The 20,069-nt window shown below is 45.7% G+C and overlaps 1 protein-coding gene across 5 annotated transcripts in view; it reads right to left on the reverse strand.

The window, feature by feature from the left end:
• Nucleotides 1-20,069, reverse strand: part of dnm2a (dynamin 2a) — a 56,775-nt gene that overhangs the window by 16,848 nt on the left and 19,858 nt on the right. For 3 of the 5 annotated variants that reach the window (XM_072675218.1, XM_072675215.1, XM_072675214.1), the window contains exons 11-18: nucleotides 17,616-17,702; nucleotides 16,843-16,913; nucleotides 12,679-12,730; nucleotides 10,521-10,532; nucleotides 5,153-5,263; nucleotides 2,099-2,208; nucleotides 1,863-1,974; nucleotides 761-925 (exon numbers count right to left, since the gene is read on the reverse strand). In XM_072675218.1, coding sequence (XP_072531319.1) covers nucleotides 761-925; nucleotides 1,863-1,974; nucleotides 2,099-2,208; nucleotides 5,153-5,263; nucleotides 10,521-10,532; nucleotides 12,679-12,730; nucleotides 16,843-16,913; nucleotides 17,616-17,702 — 720 coding nt within the window. The remainder of the gene's footprint in view (nucleotides 1-760; nucleotides 926-1,862; nucleotides 1,975-2,098; nucleotides 2,209-5,152; nucleotides 5,264-10,520; nucleotides 10,533-12,678; nucleotides 12,731-16,842; nucleotides 16,914-17,615; nucleotides 17,703-20,069) is intronic. The other 2 variants (XM_072675217.1, XM_072675216.1) reach the window with 1 other exon arrangement.

The following is a 20,069-nucleotide window of genomic DNA, read 5'->3' on the forward strand; positions in this document are numbered from 1 at the left end:
ACTAAAGGCTTGGTCTGGGAGAAGGGGTGGGGCTAGGAAATGAGTAGGAGAGTTTGGCTCCGCCTCTGGTCTCTACTGCACAGACTCTGGTGGCAAATATTTTTCATGGTGGACAGTTTTGGCTTCTTTTCTATAGAACGGAAGGGAATGGGAAGCACGCCGTATTGTTTGATGTACAAATAGTAAGTGTGTGACCTGGGTTTGGGGGTAAAACGCCCAGATGTGGTTTTACAAGCCTTTTTACCACCCTGTTATTTTACCTGATAATGAAATGACAAAATGGTGAGCTGTGTTGTTACTGACTGGTTTACACCCCCAACAACTCACAGGAGCCGCCTAGCCAAGCCTAGCCTTGCAACAAGAACACGATCATTGCATCTAGTGTTAATGTCCTCTCTTTGTTCAGTTCACATGGTGTCCAGGTAGCTGTCCCAAGAGATTGTACAGAATTGGCTGGGTTAGCTTTTAGCCTAGCAACCTCTCGCTTCTCCAGCTTCTCCTCTGTAACGCAATTCACTGGCTGCCCTGTGCAGTTACCCACAGTAGGGCCTCCTCCAGATATTGTCCCTTTTCTGGTCAGCCTAGTGTTAGCTTTTAGCCTGTTTAGCTTCACTTCTATACTCTCCTGATGTAGGTTTTCACTACTGGGCTGGGTGTGCACAACAGCACCGAATAATCAATACATGAGTCGTTCATTGAGAAAAAAAAAATTGTTAGATTGATTGAGGAAAAAAATATTGATGGGCAGGTTTTCACTTACACTGTTGATCATGAGGTGCATGATGGTTTTGGGCATCAGGTCTCTGATGGACTTGTTGACAATGCCGATGTACGAGTCCACCAGGTTCCGGATAGTCTCCACCTGCCTCTCCAGCTGAGGGTCCATTGAGAAGGTATCTGTTGGAGCAGCATCCTCTGCCTCAGTCTGCAAACACACACAGTTTTAGGCAGTTAAACATCTCGCTCCTCATCATCCCAAAAGTACTGGATGGAGCACCACCATCCATCATTCCAGAGAACACAGTTAGTTCCACTGCTCCACAGCTCAATGCTGAGGGGCTTCATACCCCTCTAGCCCATGCCTGGTTTTAGGCATGTTGTCAATAGGTTGATGCTAATCAGCTCCAAGTAGTCCTATTCTATTAGCAGTACTTCTACAGTAGCTGAAAGCATTCATTAGAAGGGCTGTCCACAAACATTTGGACATTTTATGGGCGTGTATTTCTACTGATTTATCCTGAAGATGTAGCCTGAGCTGATGGGGCTTAAATGACTGGCACGCCTGTAGCAGCTCATACAAGCATTCCTGTCATCTGTCCACCAGGGGGCACCACAGCACGTTTTACCCAGAGCTCGGACCCAGAGCTGCTTCTCAGGTCAGTAAACTAACCATCAAATGTTATACATTTCAAATTTCTGATTTTATGATTTTAATGTTCTGTATTGTTATATGGACAAAAGTATTTGGACACCAGCTCATTTGTTGCGTTTCCCCAAATCAATTGCTAATACTAATACTAGATTTTGGAGGAGCATTGCTGTGAGAATTTCACTGCATTCAGCCAGTATTGGAGTATTGGTGAAGTCAGGATGTTGGAAGATCCACGCCCCACCTCATCCTAAAAGTACAGGATGGAGCACCACCATCCATCATTTCAGAGAACACAGCTCTTCCACTGCTGGGGGGGTGTTTATACCCCTCTCTAGCCCACAGCTGGTATTAGGCAGCACAGTGCCAATAGGTTCATGTTGATCTGCTCCATTAGGACAGAGTGTGTGTATCTGCAGAGAAACTGGCTTTATACTACTGGTGAAGGGAGATGTTCAGCTGAATGAACGGGGCAGTCCAGTGGCGGCGGTACCTGATCTTTCTCAGGGTAAACTCCAGCTCTGAGGAACGAAGCCTTCCAGCTGTCCACGTCGTCCTGAGAGTCACACGCCAGCTCGATCTGACGCAGGTCCTTATAGACGTTCCTGCAGGAGCCAACACACACACACACACACACACACACACACACACACACACACACACACACAGACCAGTCAGAACCTAAAGACTCTAACACACACACGCAGACACACACAGACCCACACAGACCTTTGTTCAGTGTTGAAGATAGCAAAGATGTGCTTGGTGGACATGAAGCCCTTCTCCACATCTCTCAGTTTCAGGTTATCCAGAGGAAGCATGTACTTCTTCTCCTTCTCCTAAAGAGAGAGACACACACACACACACACACAGAGAGTGAGAGTGAGTGAGAGAGAGAGAGCCTCACAGTTTACCTTCACAGCTAAACAGACTCACTTAAACCCGAGTTCACTGAGGGCAAACAAATCCACTGCTTTAATAACGGACCACCAATCTAGAGAGCTGTGTGTGTGTGTGTGTGTGTGTGTGTGTGTGTGTGTGTGTGTGTGTGTAGTACAGCGGTGGGGGTTGCCAGTTCTCTGTTGAGGAGAAGCATCTGGAAACATTTATGTATGCACTGAGAGAGAGAGAGAGAGAGAGAGAGAGAGAGAGCGCGCAAAAGTTGTGGTCCCAACAGTTACATCACTCAGAACTCAACTTCCCTGCCCCCAACACACACACACACACACACACACACACACACACACACACACACACACACACACACACACACACACACACACCAACCACCCAGCCTCCCCAGCCCCCCCAGTAACCCAGTACGATTTCCTGCAAATTCCAAAGTCGGATCCTGGCTGGAACATTTCAGTGTGCCACGTCACTCCGCTTCCAGCGTCTGTCCCGGCTACACTCGTCCTCCCGCTCCCTTTCCCGTTTTCACGGCCTCGGTGCGTCTGCGAGTTCTGGCGTGGACAACGCAGCGACGAGGGGCGAAAGCTGTGGGCATCTCGACTGGACAGGACAAAAAGGGCGACGATCTCGTATGTGTGTGCTGCGCGTGTGTCTGAACGAAGACCCTGTCCAGGCCCGGGACACACACATACACACACATACACGAACAGCCGCGCGTGCACACACACTCACACGGTAAGTATACATCATGCATTGTGTTTCAGTTTAATGCAGTATTTAATGTAAACGTTCCTGAGCCGCGCTCCGGTGCATATTCCGATTATTCCGAGCGCGAGCGGAACCCGCTTTACATGATGAGGAGCAGCCTCATATTCGAGCAGGGGGAACTCAGACAGAGCTGGATAGTTGGAGATCCATCATTGCTAAAGGAACTAGCTCATTTGAAATGTGTCCTGTTCTCCATATTTTTCCGTAATGAGAATCTGGAAGTTTTTTTTTTTTGTTTTTTTTTAGATTGTGCCGTAATTTAATGATGAATGGACTGATAGAAAAGCTCCAAAATGAACCGGAATAACAGAAAATTCCCATTTCGGAGATGGCATGGACCAAATGCATCATTCCAATAGGCTTTTTTGTGTGAAATATTTTAGGTATTAATTTTAAGAATCATCTACAACTCATAAAAAAAATCCCTTTCCCTCCCAACTATCCGGTTAACTCCGGATTCTTGTTCTGGAAGCTGCCAAGCTTTTATAATTTATTCTGCACAGGATTTAATTTTATTCAATCTAAGGTTAAGAAACAACTTGTGTGTGTGTGTGTGTGTGTGCTCGCACGCATTTGGTGGCTTTATCAGTGTGTGGCCGAGTTGAAAGTTGAATGTTTGCTCTTTTCTCTCCGTGTCCAGGGCAGTGACCTGCGATCCGTCCGACCGTTCTCCAAAAACCCTCCCCTCCCCCCCGCCTGCCCAGTGTTCAGACTACCTGTTCATCATGCTGCAGCTGAACAGTAGTCCGCACATTGGTTAGGCTGGGCCGGGACACACACACAAACACACACACCTCCAGCCCTCGTCTGATCTCTCTGGAGAGGGAAGACTGGAAATGCAGGTATCTGAAACACTGAACCCTCGCATATTTAAAGAGTCCGGTATGCGGTCATTAGTGAGCCCGTCTGAGGAAGGCTCAAGAGTCTGTGACATCCAGAAGAGAGCCACGGAGCTTAGATACAGTCCTACCGTTTCAGAGCACTCGCTAATCTGAAGGTCTCTGAATGTATGAAGCTGGTTAGACAGATGGCTAGATGCATAGTAGGCTTGGTTGATAGACTGGTAAACAGCTGCTTAATAGGCAGAGCTAACTAAATGTAGGGCCAGTTGAAGAGATGGCTGGCTAGCCGGTTTAAAATATAGCTGGCTAGCTAAACAAATTAAGCGTTTGGGAGATTGACGGATGGATAGCTGGCTTGGTAGACAGCTAGCTAGCTAAAAATGGAGGGTTTGGTAGATAGATGGCTGGCTAGCTGGATAAATATAGGGTTAGTTACACAGTCATGTGGATGGCAAGCTAGTTAGCTAGGTGGTTTGATGGTCAGACAGACAGACAGATATATGGCTGGCTGGCTAGCCAGCTGGCTTGACAGACAGATATCTAGCTAGCTAGCATTGATGGCGACACCAGTAGATAATAATGCAATAATTTAGCATTTATGGAAACGTGTCCACAGAAAGACGTTGGACAGTGCCGATAAACTGTGTACGACTACTGCTTTGACTACTGTTGACGTGTGGAGCGGCCATATTGGATTTTCAAATGGAGCACAGCACCAGTTAACATGCAGTTAACACTTCTATGCTCCAGGCTTCCGCTCACTCTTAAAGGAGTAGCTAAACCATATATGCTAACGTTGCTAAGCATGAAGAGAAGCTAGTAGAGACTAGTTAGATTGTCAGATTGTCCTAACTGGTGACAATTTACTTTTACTCATTCCTAGCAAGGCTAGCAGGATTAGCATGACTGACCGAACCATTCTTGTGAATAGATGACAGATATGTCCAATAAAATACATGTATCCATTGATTGGTCGAAATAAAATTCAACTGTAAATAAAAACCTGGGTGTGAGTCGATTTTGTGTATGTTAATATTTAAAAAAATATTTCCTGAAAATGTAAATGAGAAATTTGGCTGAATGTGTAAAATCTGAAGAATACTGGACATCAACTTTAGCCCAAAATTCCAATACTGCCGCATCCCTAAATGACCTGTTTCCTAAAGAACCGTAACGTAATCCGATACTCTGAGACCACCACGGCCCCCCCTTGCTATTTCCATTAGCATTTTCTTTTCACTTTGTTCCCTGGTTCCCTCACCTCCTCATCCTTGTACCAAGACAGCGACTCAGCGGTCAGGACGAACCAGTACTCCTTGGATCCTCCCTTCATGATGCTGATGTTGATGGTCAGCCAGCCCTTGCGGATCACCTGCAAAAAGAGTGAGAGCAGGGTGGGGAGAGTGGGGGCAGTGCGCGGGTCAGGAAACTATGAACACATATTCAGCATCGCAAAGACACACCCCCCCCCTTTCAGCGCTGGTAGTGCCCAAACTTACCCGCTCGCTCGCTCGCTCACTTACTCACTAACTCAAAGCTACACAGCATTCAGACGCCTTAAAACGAAGTGAAAAACATCATTTGCTTCCTTCTGATCTTTACCCGAATGCAGCTGATCAGCCAAGACCTGTTTGGTGAGCAGGGTCAGAAGATGTAGGATCCGGATCCAGTTATTTATGATAACGGCTGTTAATGGAGGCACGAGTGCATCGGACGGCGCTTTGAACTGTGGTTAAAACGAAGCCTCGGAATTAAAATACCTGATGTACCTGAATCAGCGCTGATCCCGATCCACTGGATCAGATAGAGATCCTACAGCATCAGAACCCACACAACGATCTATAGATCTATCTATAGCTCCATCTATCTATATATCGACCTATCTACATCTCTATATCTGTATCTATCCATCTATCTATACCTCCATCTATCTATATCTCGGCCTACCAACATTTCCATATCTCCACCTATCTATATCTCCACCTATCTATATATTGACCTACCTACATTTCCATACCTCCACCTATCTATATCTCCATATCTCCACCTATCTATATCTCGACCTACCTACATTTCCATATCTCGACCTACCTACATCTCCACCTATCTATATATCGACCTATCTACATCTCCATATCTCCACCCATCTAGATCTCCATCTATCTATATATCGACCTGTCTACATCTCTATATTGCCACCTATCTACATCTCCATATCATCTCTCCACCTATCTATATATCGACCTATCTACATCTCCATATCTCCACCCATCTAGCTCTTCATCTATCTATATATTAACCAATCTACATCTCTATATCGCCACCTATCTACATCGCCACCTATCTACATCTCTATATCGCCACCTATTTACATCTCTATATCCATCTCTCCACCTATCTAAATCTCCACCTCTCTATATCTCCATATCTCCACCTCTCTATCTAATCACCTACATCTCTATCCATCCATGCATCCATATCACTATACATACACGCAGTTAGCAAAAATGTCCACGATCGATAGCCCAGGTGGCTACCTAGACAGATCTAGATCATTTGGTCTATAGATGTCTAGCTACCTCGATATACAATCAGATGGTAGGACTGATAGACAGACAAACGGAGGGTTAATCAGACAGCTGGCTAGCTACCTAGAGAGATCTATAAACAGAGGGCTAGTTAAATGGATATCTGGCCTGTTTGATGACGAACAGCTAGCTAGATATTGCAATAACTTTATTTTGTGTATTTTGAGGCAAATCTTTTAGGCAGTTACAGCTACAGGTCTCTATTACCTGTTAAAATCAAAGAGATTTAAATTTGTGGCTAAAGGTTTAAGGCAAGATCTACAGAAATGAAATCCCAGATCAATAATAATAATAATAATAATAATAATATTTAAAAAACAAGAAAAAAAATGCAGCATGCAAAACTGATCCGAGGTAAAGGTTTGTCTGTCCTGACGCTCAGGACAACATCGTTCACACCAACTCTACAGGAGAAAAGGTCAGGGGTCGGCGGTGGTATGTTAGGGTCAAAAGGTCAGTGGTCAGTAAGCTAGGCTGCACACTGTTAGCTAGACCGGAGACGAGGGGTCAGTGGGTTAACAAAGAACAGACACACTCTGGCACAGGTTAGGAGGCTGTAAACAACCTACGGAGGGGAAAATTCTAGATCACAGATGGGAAAGAGAGTGGGAGAGCAGCGGTGGAGAGAGAGTTACAGTGGTGAGCATTCGGGTCATATGTGGAGTGAAAAGAGAGAGGGAGCTAGAGAGCGAGGTGCAGGGAATACCCCTCTCCAAGTAGGAGGATTGAAACCCAGAGGAGTGAGCTAGCGGCTTCAGCAGCGACCGCAGCATCGCCTTCAGCTACTGCTGTGAGCTAAAGGATCTACAAGCGGTGGACGGGGCGAGAACAAAATACGCTCCATAGCGCCCTCATGTGGGGTAACATTGTTCTAGGGTACAAGTTGGGTCTTAAAAACCAGGTAATGGTGACTAATATCCAATTCCTTACACTAACTGATTTTACGAGGGGTGTAAAATGAATGTCAAGGTGATAATTCAACCTTATTGATTCAGGAATGTTAGAATCAATTATAATATTTAATAAAGTAAATACCTTTTTTTTGCAAAAAAATAAATAAATAAATAAATAAAAAAGGTGTGATGTTTCATAAAATAAAAATAATAATTTCCAATCTGTTTGTGCCAAAATTGAGATGTCAATTTACTTTTCCAAAAAAATAAATAAATAAAAATAAGAAAAACCTGAATCAAAAACAATTCATGTGAATCATTTTCTACAAAACTGATGTAATCCCAGGGAAATCTGAGACCTTACAATACACTGAATCAATTTAAAAAAAAAAAAAGGAATCATGTACTGAAGACTTGCACTGAATCGTTTTGACAAAAATGATTCAAATAGAAATTGTGACATTTGATAGTTCATGACGTACTGAATCATGTTCTTAAAAAAAAAATAATCACACTGATTCCCTGTGAAACCTGAGACTTCATGGCGCACTGGTTATTCTCTAAATAACCGAATCAAACGGAACCAGTGAAATATGAGACTTTATAATGCACAGAATCTCATAAACTCGAGGTGAAGTGCACTGAATCATTTCCTCAAGAATCGAATTGCATGGAATCATGATGTGAATCTGATACTTCTTTATTCAGGCACTGAACCATTTCCTTTGGAATCTAAATGAACTGTTTGAGGAGTTTGGTGAGATTTACCCCTACTTCTTATACGAGTCAACTCGAGCCACAGCTGAAGTGACCCAACACCCCTCCCTCCCTCCCTCCTCTCTTTTGGCTGTGTCCTCCAGAAGACTGAATGAGTCAGAGAAAGGAAAGAATCAGTGGTCAGAGTGTGCTAACACAAACGAGGAACAGGAGAGAACCGGAACAGAGAAAGCTCTAGTTACTGTTTGCCTTGATGGGAAACGCCTGTAAAACTCTGAAATAGGCCTTATTATGTGTGTGTGTGTGAGAGAGAGAGAGAAAGAGAAAGGGAGGGTGGTGGTGGTAGTAGAGGACAGAACAGAGGCTAGAAGAGGAGGACGACAGACAAGACAGTGAGCATTACATCTGTCATATGTTCTGATGTAGACAGGCCTGGACACACACACACACACACACACACACACACACACACACACACACACACACACACACACACACACACACACACCCTCCTCCACTCAGAGGCTCGTTCAGGTGTGTTCCATCAGCAGTGTGTAAAGAATGGAGGGAACTGTACTCAACAGTGTGTGAAGGCCTTCCTCTGTTTAGAGGTCAAAAAACACGTAGCTGCGTGACACGGACACGACTAACGGGCCATGGTCACAGATCAGACGTCTACGATACTGCAGTTATAACTACTCTCGTTTTTCCAGATCACAAACACCCCGATTCATCAATACACCCATGATATGACGGCATCACAAAGGTGGGGGGCGTACACCACCACCACCAGAGGGGCCGTCACAGAGACTGTCCCGAACTTCATACTGACAAATCACGGTTCATTATTAGACTTAATCATCAATTTGAGAAATCCCACACCCAAAGGGTCCGTCATTCACACAGAGAGGGGGATTCATAAAAAAATAGTAAATAATTGCAAAGGATTCTGATTGGCTGCTTAAATGAATAAATAAATAAAACCTGTTCAGGAATAAATGAAGTTTGGAGGTTAGACAGAAAACATCAGACCACACACACACACACACACACACACACACACACACACACACACACACACACACTTGATTCAAGAGTGAAGAGTTTGGCCCAGGGTCCTGATTGGTTCAGCTTCCTTCCAGCCCCTCCCCTCCCTTCCCTTCCCACAGCGGTGCCACGGCAGATTCCTCCACAAGGCAAACTTGGCGCCCCCTGCAGGAGCTGCCAGCACTCAGCCAGATAGCAGGACAACCAAGGCTTTGCTTTTACTACAGCAACAACTTCCTTCATTAAGCTTCATTAATTACAAATGTAAAATGAATTATTACCCAAATGAATTACAGCTTAACACCAGCTTACATTTAAAAAGTCACTCCAGGTACGAGTGCACGCTAAATGAATAGCCATTCTCTAACAGACATTAGATATAATAAATAAATGAAGATCACTGAATTACTATACGTTAGTAGCAAACGTGACGAGTTCAATTACGGGGAATTACTGGTGGGTTAGCGGAATCGTAGGGCTTGAACACTCTTAAAAATATAATGGTGCTACAAAGGGTTCCTAGAGCGATGCCACAGAAAAAACACTTTTATAAGAGATGCAGTATAGGGACAAAAGTACTGGATGGAGCAACATCCATCATCCATCCATCCATCCAAGAAAACAGTTGCTCCACTGCTCCACAGCTCAATGCTGGGGCGCTTTATACCCCTCTAGCCCACACCTGGCATTAGGTATGGAGCCAATATTTTTTTAGGTTCATGTTGGATGTCCTCCAGATAGTCCTATTCTATTGGCAATACTTCTCTACAGGGACTAGCCAAGCTTTTAGACAAGTCTTTTTGTGTGCGCGTGTGTGCATTTGTGCATCTGTGCCAGCAATGGGTGCAACCTGAAGTACCTGAGGGCATCCATCAGAAGGTGTGTCCACAAACATTTGGACATATAGTGTACACGTGTCTGAGGAACCTTTTAAAAAAAAAAGGTCAATGTAACGGTTCCTTATTCTCAAAATGATGAGAACCAAAAATGGTTCTTCTGCAGCGTCGCTCAAAGACCCCCCTTGTAGCTCCTCACTCCCCCTCCCAGAGTGTAGTTTTATAAACTGTAGAAAATTGAAGGCTGTTACCGATTACTGGCAACAGCCAATGAAATTCCTCCCAGATTGCAGAGTTTACAGTGTTGGAGGACTGACTCTACCTTCTCCGGTTCTCGTAGCCCATCAAGCTGCGGAACAGAACAACAACCGTCAGCTTTGGACAACCCGTCACCCGACACGACTCCAAGAGTTCCCCAACTCCCCAACGTCCCGCGAGTCCTAACATAAGAAGGTGGACTGGCTGGTCCACACAGCCTCAGTTCTTCTGACTGGCTGAGCCCTGGTGACCCCTGATTGGCTGGGGCTTGTAGGGTGTGGGGTACTTACCAGTATTTCGCCCTGCGGTGATGGGTAAAGGTGAGGGTGGGGGAGGGGCGGTGGGTCAGTGGAGGTAAGTTTAGGATGAGGGAGGAGGGGAAAAAAAAAACAAGCAAAGCGAGGAAGAGGAGGAGAAAGAGGAGGAAGAGAGCGTTTTCCAGAGGTGGAGAAGAAGGACAGGTGTGTGTTGGGGTGAGTTAGAAGAAGAAAGCGAGGGAGGAAAAAGGAGATGATAGAAAACGCAGAAAAGATGGAGAGATATGGAGAGAGAGAGAGAGAGAGAGAGAGAGAGAGAGAGAGAGAGAGAGAGAGAGAGAGCAACAGAACACAGTTACATGCAATTAGATTAACTTGCAGTTCCACAAAAATCAGGTTTATCATAACGGCTGCTTCATTGTCTCAGTGGGAATCCATGCACATTGTAAACCAACAGGTTCTATAACAGAAGAAGCAGCTGAGGTTAACAGAGGCAGAACAGGAACACTGGGATTACTGCTGCGCTGATATTCATGCCTGTCGAGCGCCGTGTTGCCTGTAGTAATGCAGTGGTAGTAGAAGCGCAATTTGGTGGGCAAAGGCGGCAGAAGGAGGTCAAACGGGGGGTGTGGGGGAGTGGGGGGCTTTACACCTGCCTTACTCTGAAAACTTCTAAAGCCCTATTCGGACTGGATCAGCTCAACAGGGGAACGTCTGAAATGTCTAAGGACGGCAGGAAGGTCACCACAGGGCGGACGGGTTTCTAGCAGCGGGAAGGTTAAACCTCGTCGTCATTTATAACAGTTGTCTCCAGACGGTCGGAGAGATGCTGGTTCAAGTTTGGGCTGGAGAGAAATGTCAGTCATTCTTCCAACAAAAATTACACTTAGTTTTGTTTGTCATTTTCGAAAAAAGAAATTCTTATTCTCATATTTTGCAATTTTTAAATTAATTTTTTTCCTTTTTTTTTCTTTTATTTTCTGTAGATTTTATGTTTCACAATACTGATGGTTTCCATTTTAAGTCTTTTTTTTCCTCTTGTTTTTCCCCTTCTTAAATTTTATCCAAACCCAATTACCAACTACCCAACCCGCCAATTGTCTGGCAACCAACAAGCCTGTAGAGCAGCGCTGCATACCCAGCTCCAACGCACCAGCCTGCAGACGCCAGTGACGGTCAGCACCGCAGCACAGCGATGTGGGGAGAGGGTGCCATCTACCCACCCTGGAGAGAGCAACGCCAATCGTGCTCTCTCTGGGCCTCGGCTGCTGATGGATAGCAGCATGACCGGGATTCGAACCAGTGATCCTCTGGCCACTGTAACTGCTGGACAACCCAGGGTCCTGCCCTCGGTAGTTTTTTTTTTATTTGTTTTTAAACGTTTTCTTTTTACGATGTGCAGTTTTGTCTTATTTTGAACGTTTTTATTTCATGATTTCAAGTTTTTATTGCACAATCAGAAAATGTTGAAATTTATTTGTGAAAAGGTTTCAGATTAGCGATTCAGAAACATTTGATTTCCGGTAGATTTCTGTTTCACGATTCTGAAAGATCTGATTTATTTTTAGACTGGACCTTGGATTCATAAACTCAGGGACTAAACACGGTGCATAGAAGCAGCCAAAAATCTATGTTTCCATTCTGACCCTGCCTGGAAACACCCGTCTGGACGGGACGAAAATACACATTCAGACCGGATTCAGAGTTCAGTGAAAAGCAGCAGCTAATTTGTTGTGGAATTTTCTCAGAGGAGGAGAGGGGGAAACGGACATGGCCGATCCGCAGTGCTGCTGCCCTTGTGAAGGGGAGAATTACCGCAGGACCCCACGTCCAATTAATCTGGTCCGAACAGGGCTTAGCATACTCTGAAACTGCTCCCCGTCCTCTGTACTACCTCAGCTCAAACTGGGGAGCCTTGAGTGTGCTGGCTGTGTGCCTCATAACAGAACTCACAGCGGAACATGCCAACACCCCAGCGGGGCATTACAGACTGGGGGCACATAAGTATGAGGTGTAAGGAGGGGGGCTGGGTTTACTGACTAAGTGCAGGTCATGGATCTTCAGTTAGGGTTCAGGAAGGTACGGGAGAGTGGGTACTGTCTGTTATAGGGGATTTAATGGGGTAGAGTAAATAGTGGGTGGGGGTGGGCAGGGATGGGAATGGTGGGACAGATGGAGTGAATGAAAGTACCTGATTTGGTATTGCCCTTTTCTTGTTCACGTGTGTGTTTCTCTGCTGAGCACTGGAGAGAGAGAGAGAGAGAGAGAGAGAGAGAGAGAGAGAGAGAGAGAGAGAGAGAGAGAGAGGGAGAGAGAGAGAGAGAGACACATTATATATCATGTGACATTCAATCAGAATCTGTTCAGTATTAAGTAGCAGCACATCAGACCATTCTCACACTTCCAGGTTCATTAATGCTGAAGCCTAAAAACAGTAGCGTTAAGCAGCTTCCGGTCGTGTTGTAATCAGTGACGGAGGCCGCTGCCCTTTCCTAAATACACCCATAATTCACCCAAACACACTGACCAGAGTTCCAACTCCACCTCCAGCTGAAAAACTCCGCCCACCATGTGTCCTTTTTTAAGAGGCGACCAATAAAACGAGAGTTAAACCGACCTGGAGTGAAGGCAGGGCCGAACAGATTTACTCAGATCTGCGATTACAATGCTAACAGGCTAAACTTGAAGATCAGCGCTAATTCATTCAGCATCCAATCAGACTGTTTTAGCGAGGTTTGTTAAAAACGCTTGAGAAATAGAGCCCTCAGCGCCGGGTCAGAGGCCCTCAAAACTTGGTCAGAGGCCCTCAGCACCGGGTCAGAGCCCATCAAAACTTGGTCAGAGCCCCTCAGCACCGGGTCAGAGCCCCTCAGCACCGGGTCAGAGGCCCTCAAAACTTGGTCAGAGGCCCTCAAAACTTGGTCAGAGGCCCTCAGCACCGGGTCAGAGCCCATCAAAACTTGGTCAGAGCCCCTCAGCACCGGGTCAGAGCCCCTCAGCACCGGGTCAGAGGCCCTCAAAACTTGGTCAGAGGCCCTCAAAACTTGGTCAGAGGCCCTCAGCGCCGGGTCAGAGGCCCTCAGCGCCGGGTCAGAGGCCCTCAGCGCCGGGTCTTGGTGAGTAGTTTAGCGTAGAAATGCGATGCTGTGTCTCTTTGCTAGGTGTGGTGTTCAGGGCGCTTATTGCTAATGTCGCTAATGCTGCTAATGTTTACATGGACAGAGTGGGAGGAGCTAAACCTGCCAGGGTGACTTTCTCTCCTCCAGAATAAAGCTCAGGAAGTGCTGGTCCTCAGTCTGTCCAGTCAGAGATGTGAGGTGATGTGCTTCTCTGCTTTACTAAACTCCTCACACGGCTCTGATCCGCTTCGCAGTCGGAACTACCTTTTCATCCATGTTGGAGGGACTTCCAGACATGGTAACTGCCCTCCTGTTGGCTGTGCTGAAGCCCAGTGAAGATTTCTGAGAGAGGCTGAAAAGCGGTGAACGCTCTGTTAAAGGGCGCCGATAGAAGTTCAATATCGCTACTATTCAGAGCCGGATGTGACGACGCAGAGAAACGATACTCAGCTAAAGTACTTGCAGTGTTGGTGGTCTTGCCCATTGGCGTACCATGGTTGGCTTGCCTGGGTGGGAAAACAAACCCTATGTTCTCCACAGGGAAGGTGGTGGTGGTGGTGTTATCCACTACACCAACCCACCAATCACCGAACCATGCTGGACACCAGCCTCCAGGAACATCATTAAAGGACCCTCACTTACTTTATTTCACTTTTATTTCTTTATTCACCCTTCTCCACCCAGATCACCAGTTTCACTACCAGACAGACAGACAGACAAACAGCCGGACAGACAGACAGGGAAACAAGCAAAGACATGGAGGAAGTAACAAAAACAGCAGCTAATCCCACACACAATCTTCCTCTTTTCAATGTTCTGTAAAACAATAAACCCACAGATATTCTGCACTGCTAGCGATTCACACAGACAACATACACTAAATGGACAAAAGTATTTGGACACCTGCTCATTCATTGTTTCTTCCCAAATCAAGGGTATTAAAATAATAATAATCATTATTATCATTATCTTGCTTTTGTTGAAGTAACTTTTTCTACTCTCTAATTTTGGACCATTGCTGTGAGAATTTGATTGCACTCAGCAACAAGAGCATTAGCAAGGTCAGGATGTTGGATGATCATGACATTCCAGAAAACACAGTTCAATGCCGGGGGGCTTTAAACCCCTCTAGCCCATATCTGGCATTAGGCAGCATGGTGCCAATAGGTTCATGTTTATCTGCTCTAGAGAGTCCTATTCTATTGGCAGTACTTACTACAAGGACTAGACAAGCTCGAATCGGCGCTACTGACTGGTGTCGGGTTTGGTGCGTTGCGCTGGGGGGGGGGTCAAAAGGCCCAGGCTGAGGGACGTGTGTGTTTGTGTGGGTGCGGATCCGTTCGCCCACCTGTTGCTGCCGCACCCAGGAAGGGTACCGTCATCCAGCCTTCGGTGGTCAAGACTGAAAGGTGACGTCACGAGAACCGTTAACATGGCTGTGGTAATCAAGCCAGAACACTCACCGCATGCCCATGGGGTCACATGCACTGCGAGCAGGGGTCAAACAGGGCCCAGGGGTCACACCCAACACTGGCTCAGTGCCAGTCAAATGCCATGAAGCCTCCTGTACTCTACATGCAAGCAGCCAACCTCAGCTAACGCCTAGGACTGAAAACCATGCCATGTATTTGGAGTTAACACGTTAGCTGAAATGCTAACGGTTAAAGGAATGGTTTGATGGGAAATCAAATGCTAACGGAGGTCAATATTTAGCAGAGAAAATATTTGGGGTCCAAATCTTGCTTCTTGATACTGCTAACAAACAACAGAAGTCAATAGTCACCCAAATCAATTCTTTAACAGAAAAAAAAACACTGCAATATTTAGACACCAAAGATGCACTATATGGACAAAAGTATTGGGACATCATTAATTGTTTATCCTGCTTTTGTTGGAGTAACTATCTCCAAGGAAGAAGGCTTTCTACTAGATTTTGGAGGAGGATTGCTGTAAGGATCTGATTGCATTCAGTGACAAGAACGTTCGTGAGGTCAGGATGTTGGATGATGATGATGATAATTATGATGATCACCATCCCGCCTCATCATCCCCAACTCCACAACTCATCCTAAAAGTATCCACAGCTCAATGCTGGGGGGCTTTATACCCCTCTAGCCCACACTTTGCATTAGGCAGCATGGTGCCAGTAGGTTTATGCTTATCTGCTCCTTCAGAGAGTCCTATTCTATTGGGAGTTCTTCTCTACAGGGACTAGACAAGCTGTGTGTGTGTGTGTGTGTGTGTGTATTAGCACATCTGTGTCAGCAATGGGCGCAACTTAAAGTAGCTGGATGCATTGATTACAATGGGTGTCCACAAACATTTGGACATATAGGGCAGCCAATTAGCTACACTTCTTTTTGGGGGACTTACTGGATTACACAGGGGACTACGCTGATTTCAGGATGGCAGTTATTAGTGCTAGTACACAAACCATTATAAATGATTGGTTTGTGGAGTCCCACAGGGTTCTGTTTTAGGGTATATAAAACTGTTGCTAACTGGAGCAGCAATGAAGTTTAGAGAGCGAAGAACTGAAGCGTGGGCCGACACATTTTATTTATTTATATACTGTACCACCCTTGTTATTGTATTGTATTACTGTGCTGCATTGTGATAATTGCTATTGGCTGCTGATCTACCAATCTAATGGGTGTAACTCAAACTAAAATCTGGCTTCGGTCTAGCCACGTCACGCCTTCTTCAGAAACTAGTTATCTAACTTTCCGGAGGCCATCACTTCTCAGTTCTTCATTCATGCATTGCAGACCATGCAGGAAGGCCAGAGGTAGCCTAGCATGGAGGACACCACTGCTGAGCATCTCAATGAGCATTTTAGACATAATCATCATCTAAATGAGGAACACTGAAGTGGTCAAAACACTCCAAAAGCCTCCAAGCATTCATTCATTCATTCATTCATTTAAATAAAAACCTTATGAGAAACACCTCAGCGCTAATCAGGTCATGCTAACAGTTCCCAGCCATGCAGATAACCTGTTTCTGGTGGAAGTAACGCTTTTTCTAAAACCTAATTTGTTTAGGTTGGACCTTCTACACCCACACTGCAAAGGTTGGTGGTTGGTGGATGGGTCTTCTAGTCTAGTCTAGTCTAGTCAAGTCCAGGCTACGTGCTGCTTACACTACTTACATTAGTGCCAACCTTAAAACAAGGCCTGGGGAGCAAACTGTAGGGCAATGGAGGAGGCAATTCATGAGATGAATGATACACATACTTGGCAAATCCAATGAAGTCCTCATGGTTGGTGTTGATGTAGGACAGCTCGATGTCAATCAGCAACAGAACCTGAAGAAGGATGAAGGCCAGGTTGAGATTTTTTTTGAGAATAAACACTTATATCAGTGGTGGTTTTCCATCACTGTGTTCATCATTAGAACATCTCCAAAGTTCTTCTCATGGAGTCTAGTATTATTTAGAGTTCTCCTCGGATCAACACCTGGTTCGGTGGTAAATCAGGGCTTAATGATGGTAAATCAGGTGAGCTGCTGCTGCTGATGATGATGATGGAGTTGAACACATCCACCACGCTGTGCTGGATGGACTGGGGGGGCGTCCAGGAGAAACCTGGAGGAACGGAGCTCTGTTCTTCCGACAAGATCTCACTACTTTCTTCAGAATGAGAAGCTCTTGCTCCTTTTTACTGGATTTACTGGTTTACACCTATGTGGTGAGCAGAGCTCATTCCAAACCAGGGGTGGTCATAATGTTCTGATATGACCGTGTATATAATACAACAGCATAGCCACTAATCTGTGGACCCGGACATACATGTGTGATGAAATAACCAAGCAAAAGCTCCTCCCACTTCCAAGCTACGTTACCAGAAGGTGTGGGGTTCAGACAGTCTCACTGTGGGGGCTCCTGCAGACCACCTTAAGAGGCAAGTAGGCATATTTACAACAGATGTAGCCATGGATCCATGTTTGGATCTGGCCAGAATGACCCCTTTACGCATCAGCCAGTTATCAGCCAGGGCCCCAGTCTCACCTGGTCCTTGGTCTTGCCCTCTCGTTCCCGGACGTGTGTAGTGACGATCCTCTCGGTCTCTTCTCGGAGTCTGGGGTAAGAACCCAGCTGTGGACACAAACACAAACACTGCAGATGGCCGCGAAACAAGAGCGTGTGGACGCACAGACGCACACGTAGAGCCGATGGCCACAAAAAGTCTGCAGAAGCTGACCACGAGCGCAACCGACCACAGAGCAAGTCAGGTCAGGTCAGAGTGAAAGAGTGAAAGAGGACACGCGTGTGTTTGGATGAAACACAGGGTGGAACTGTATGTGCGAGCTGGGTGGGTGTGCTGACAAACACATAAACACACACACACACACACACACACACACACCTGTGCAAGCGCACACACACACACACACACACACACGAGAGCAACAGGCTTTTAAGGCCTTCACCATCAGCTTGAAAGAACCAGTACAGGAAGCATGGAGACCAATGGTGTGTCCAATGGAAACTATGAAGTGATGGATGAACATAATTAAAAACTCAAAAACTGTGAAATTAGAGAGGATCATGGTCCATATTTGAGATGGGGAACATCACAAATATAGCTCCTCCATGGCTGAGGGTGATGGTTACAATCAAGTTGCTGGTTTGTTAGTGGAGTTAATGGTAAATGCAAAGATACAACATGAAGACCTGCTAGCTTAGGGGGTGTCCAGGCCTGGTCTTGGAGATCCAGAGCCCAGTCCAGCACAGTTTGAGCTCAAATTCCCTGATCTGACGAACCAGGAAAGAATAAGGTCTGGGTTTTGGTAGAGCGAGCATCACATACAACACTCTCTCTCTCTCTCCTATTGAAGATCAGCTTTTGGGTAAGTTGAAGCGCTAAGGCTAATCAAGGGTGTTTGGGCAGCAAAATGGCCAAACCGTGCTGGACACCCCCTGCGCTGGCTGAAGCTGAGCGGTAAAGGAGGAGATTGAAGGAATGGGGATGGAAGAAGAACGAGGAGGAGGAGGAAGAGGAGGAGAAAGCGGAAGAAAAAAAAAAAAAAAAAAAAAGAAAGAAAAAAAAAAGACGCAATCCTCGCCCCTTCCACAAGGTGGCAGGTGAATGCCTGTTGCTACGGCAACAGTGGGAACAGGAGCCAAGGGGTGGTGAGCAGAATGATGCAGAAGCTCCCCCGTTGCTACAGCTACAGCAACCGCTGCTACCCACCGGCAGAAAAAAAAAAAAAAAGAAAAGTGTCCTCGGCGGAGACGGGTTTCCTCTCTCCAGCACAAGCAGAAGGGTACAGGCGTACTAGGGCTGGTCCTGCCAAGCAAGTAACTTGCCATACGATACCCATCACAAACCCTGACATCACGGCTTATCATGACACAGCACAATTTGATCACGGTGCTTAACGCTAATAAGAAGTGAGGCTACGGAACTACGCTCGCTATTAAACCCTGTACTGTATGCTGGTGTGCCTGTGATGCCAACTTACAGGGGCATGTAAAAGTTTGGGCACCCCAAGTCAAAAAGGTGAGAGGTCTCTGTGAGTAGGACTTTCGCTGAATACTACTATCCCTTATTCCACCATACCTTGGCAGAGGGCGTGGTCAAGTAAGGGGAACAGCCTTCTCCATCTTTGTGGGCATCGGTTATTTTACAGTTCGGCAGCTGCTTAGAGGAGCCCATGGCTGCCGATTGTTGGGACAAGCTTTGTCCGAAGTCTAGCTATGTCCAAAGTTTCCCTATTGACTATCCCGCTACATGTGAAAAATCCTGATTACTACATAGGAGCCCTAAAGTAGTGAACTATATAGTGAGTAGGGTGCAGTTTAGGACACCGCTCCAGAGTATGCATAAAATTTTGAACTTGGCATCACCTGGTCTTACCTAATGATGATCACAAACAAGCTAATGAAGGTCTGAGAGCTTAGTCAAAAGGTTTAGAGAGCTCAAACCTCGTGAGAGAATCAGGTCCAGATCTTTAGGAGATCAGGTCACCTTCTCCTCACTTGACTAGTCTGGGGTGCCCAAATGTTTGCATGCAACTGTATATTTCACTGGAAGTGCATCAGTCCTGAAAACTGTGGGGCAAAAATAAATTAATTAATAAATCATGAAAAATATCATTTTTTAATCACAAATTACTCATCAAAGCTCTGGATGTCTACTAGAGATGTCCGGATGCTACTTTTCCTCCCTTTTTAACGACCCTAATACTGCGATCCAATTCGATCCTCAAATAGAAACAGTGTGTCGCGACAAAGCACTTGCTCCAGTGTGAAGAATACAGATTGTGGAGTTCCTCAAGGCTCAATATTGGGACCCTTACTGATCCGATATTTTTAAGTTTAAATAAGCCGTTTTGAAGAGATTCACCGAAACAGAGCAATGCTCAAACTACTCGGGATTTGCTACGGGATCGGATTTTCTGCCGATACCAGCTCAATTCCCATCGAATCTCTACCAACACTTTAATATTTATATAAGAG

The sequence above is a fragment of the Salminus brasiliensis genome, chromosome 3, assembly GCF_030463535.1.
Source record: "Salminus brasiliensis chromosome 3, fSalBra1.hap2, whole genome shotgun sequence".
Taxonomy (NCBI): Eukaryota; Metazoa; Chordata; class Actinopteri; order Characiformes; family Bryconidae; genus Salminus; species Salminus brasiliensis.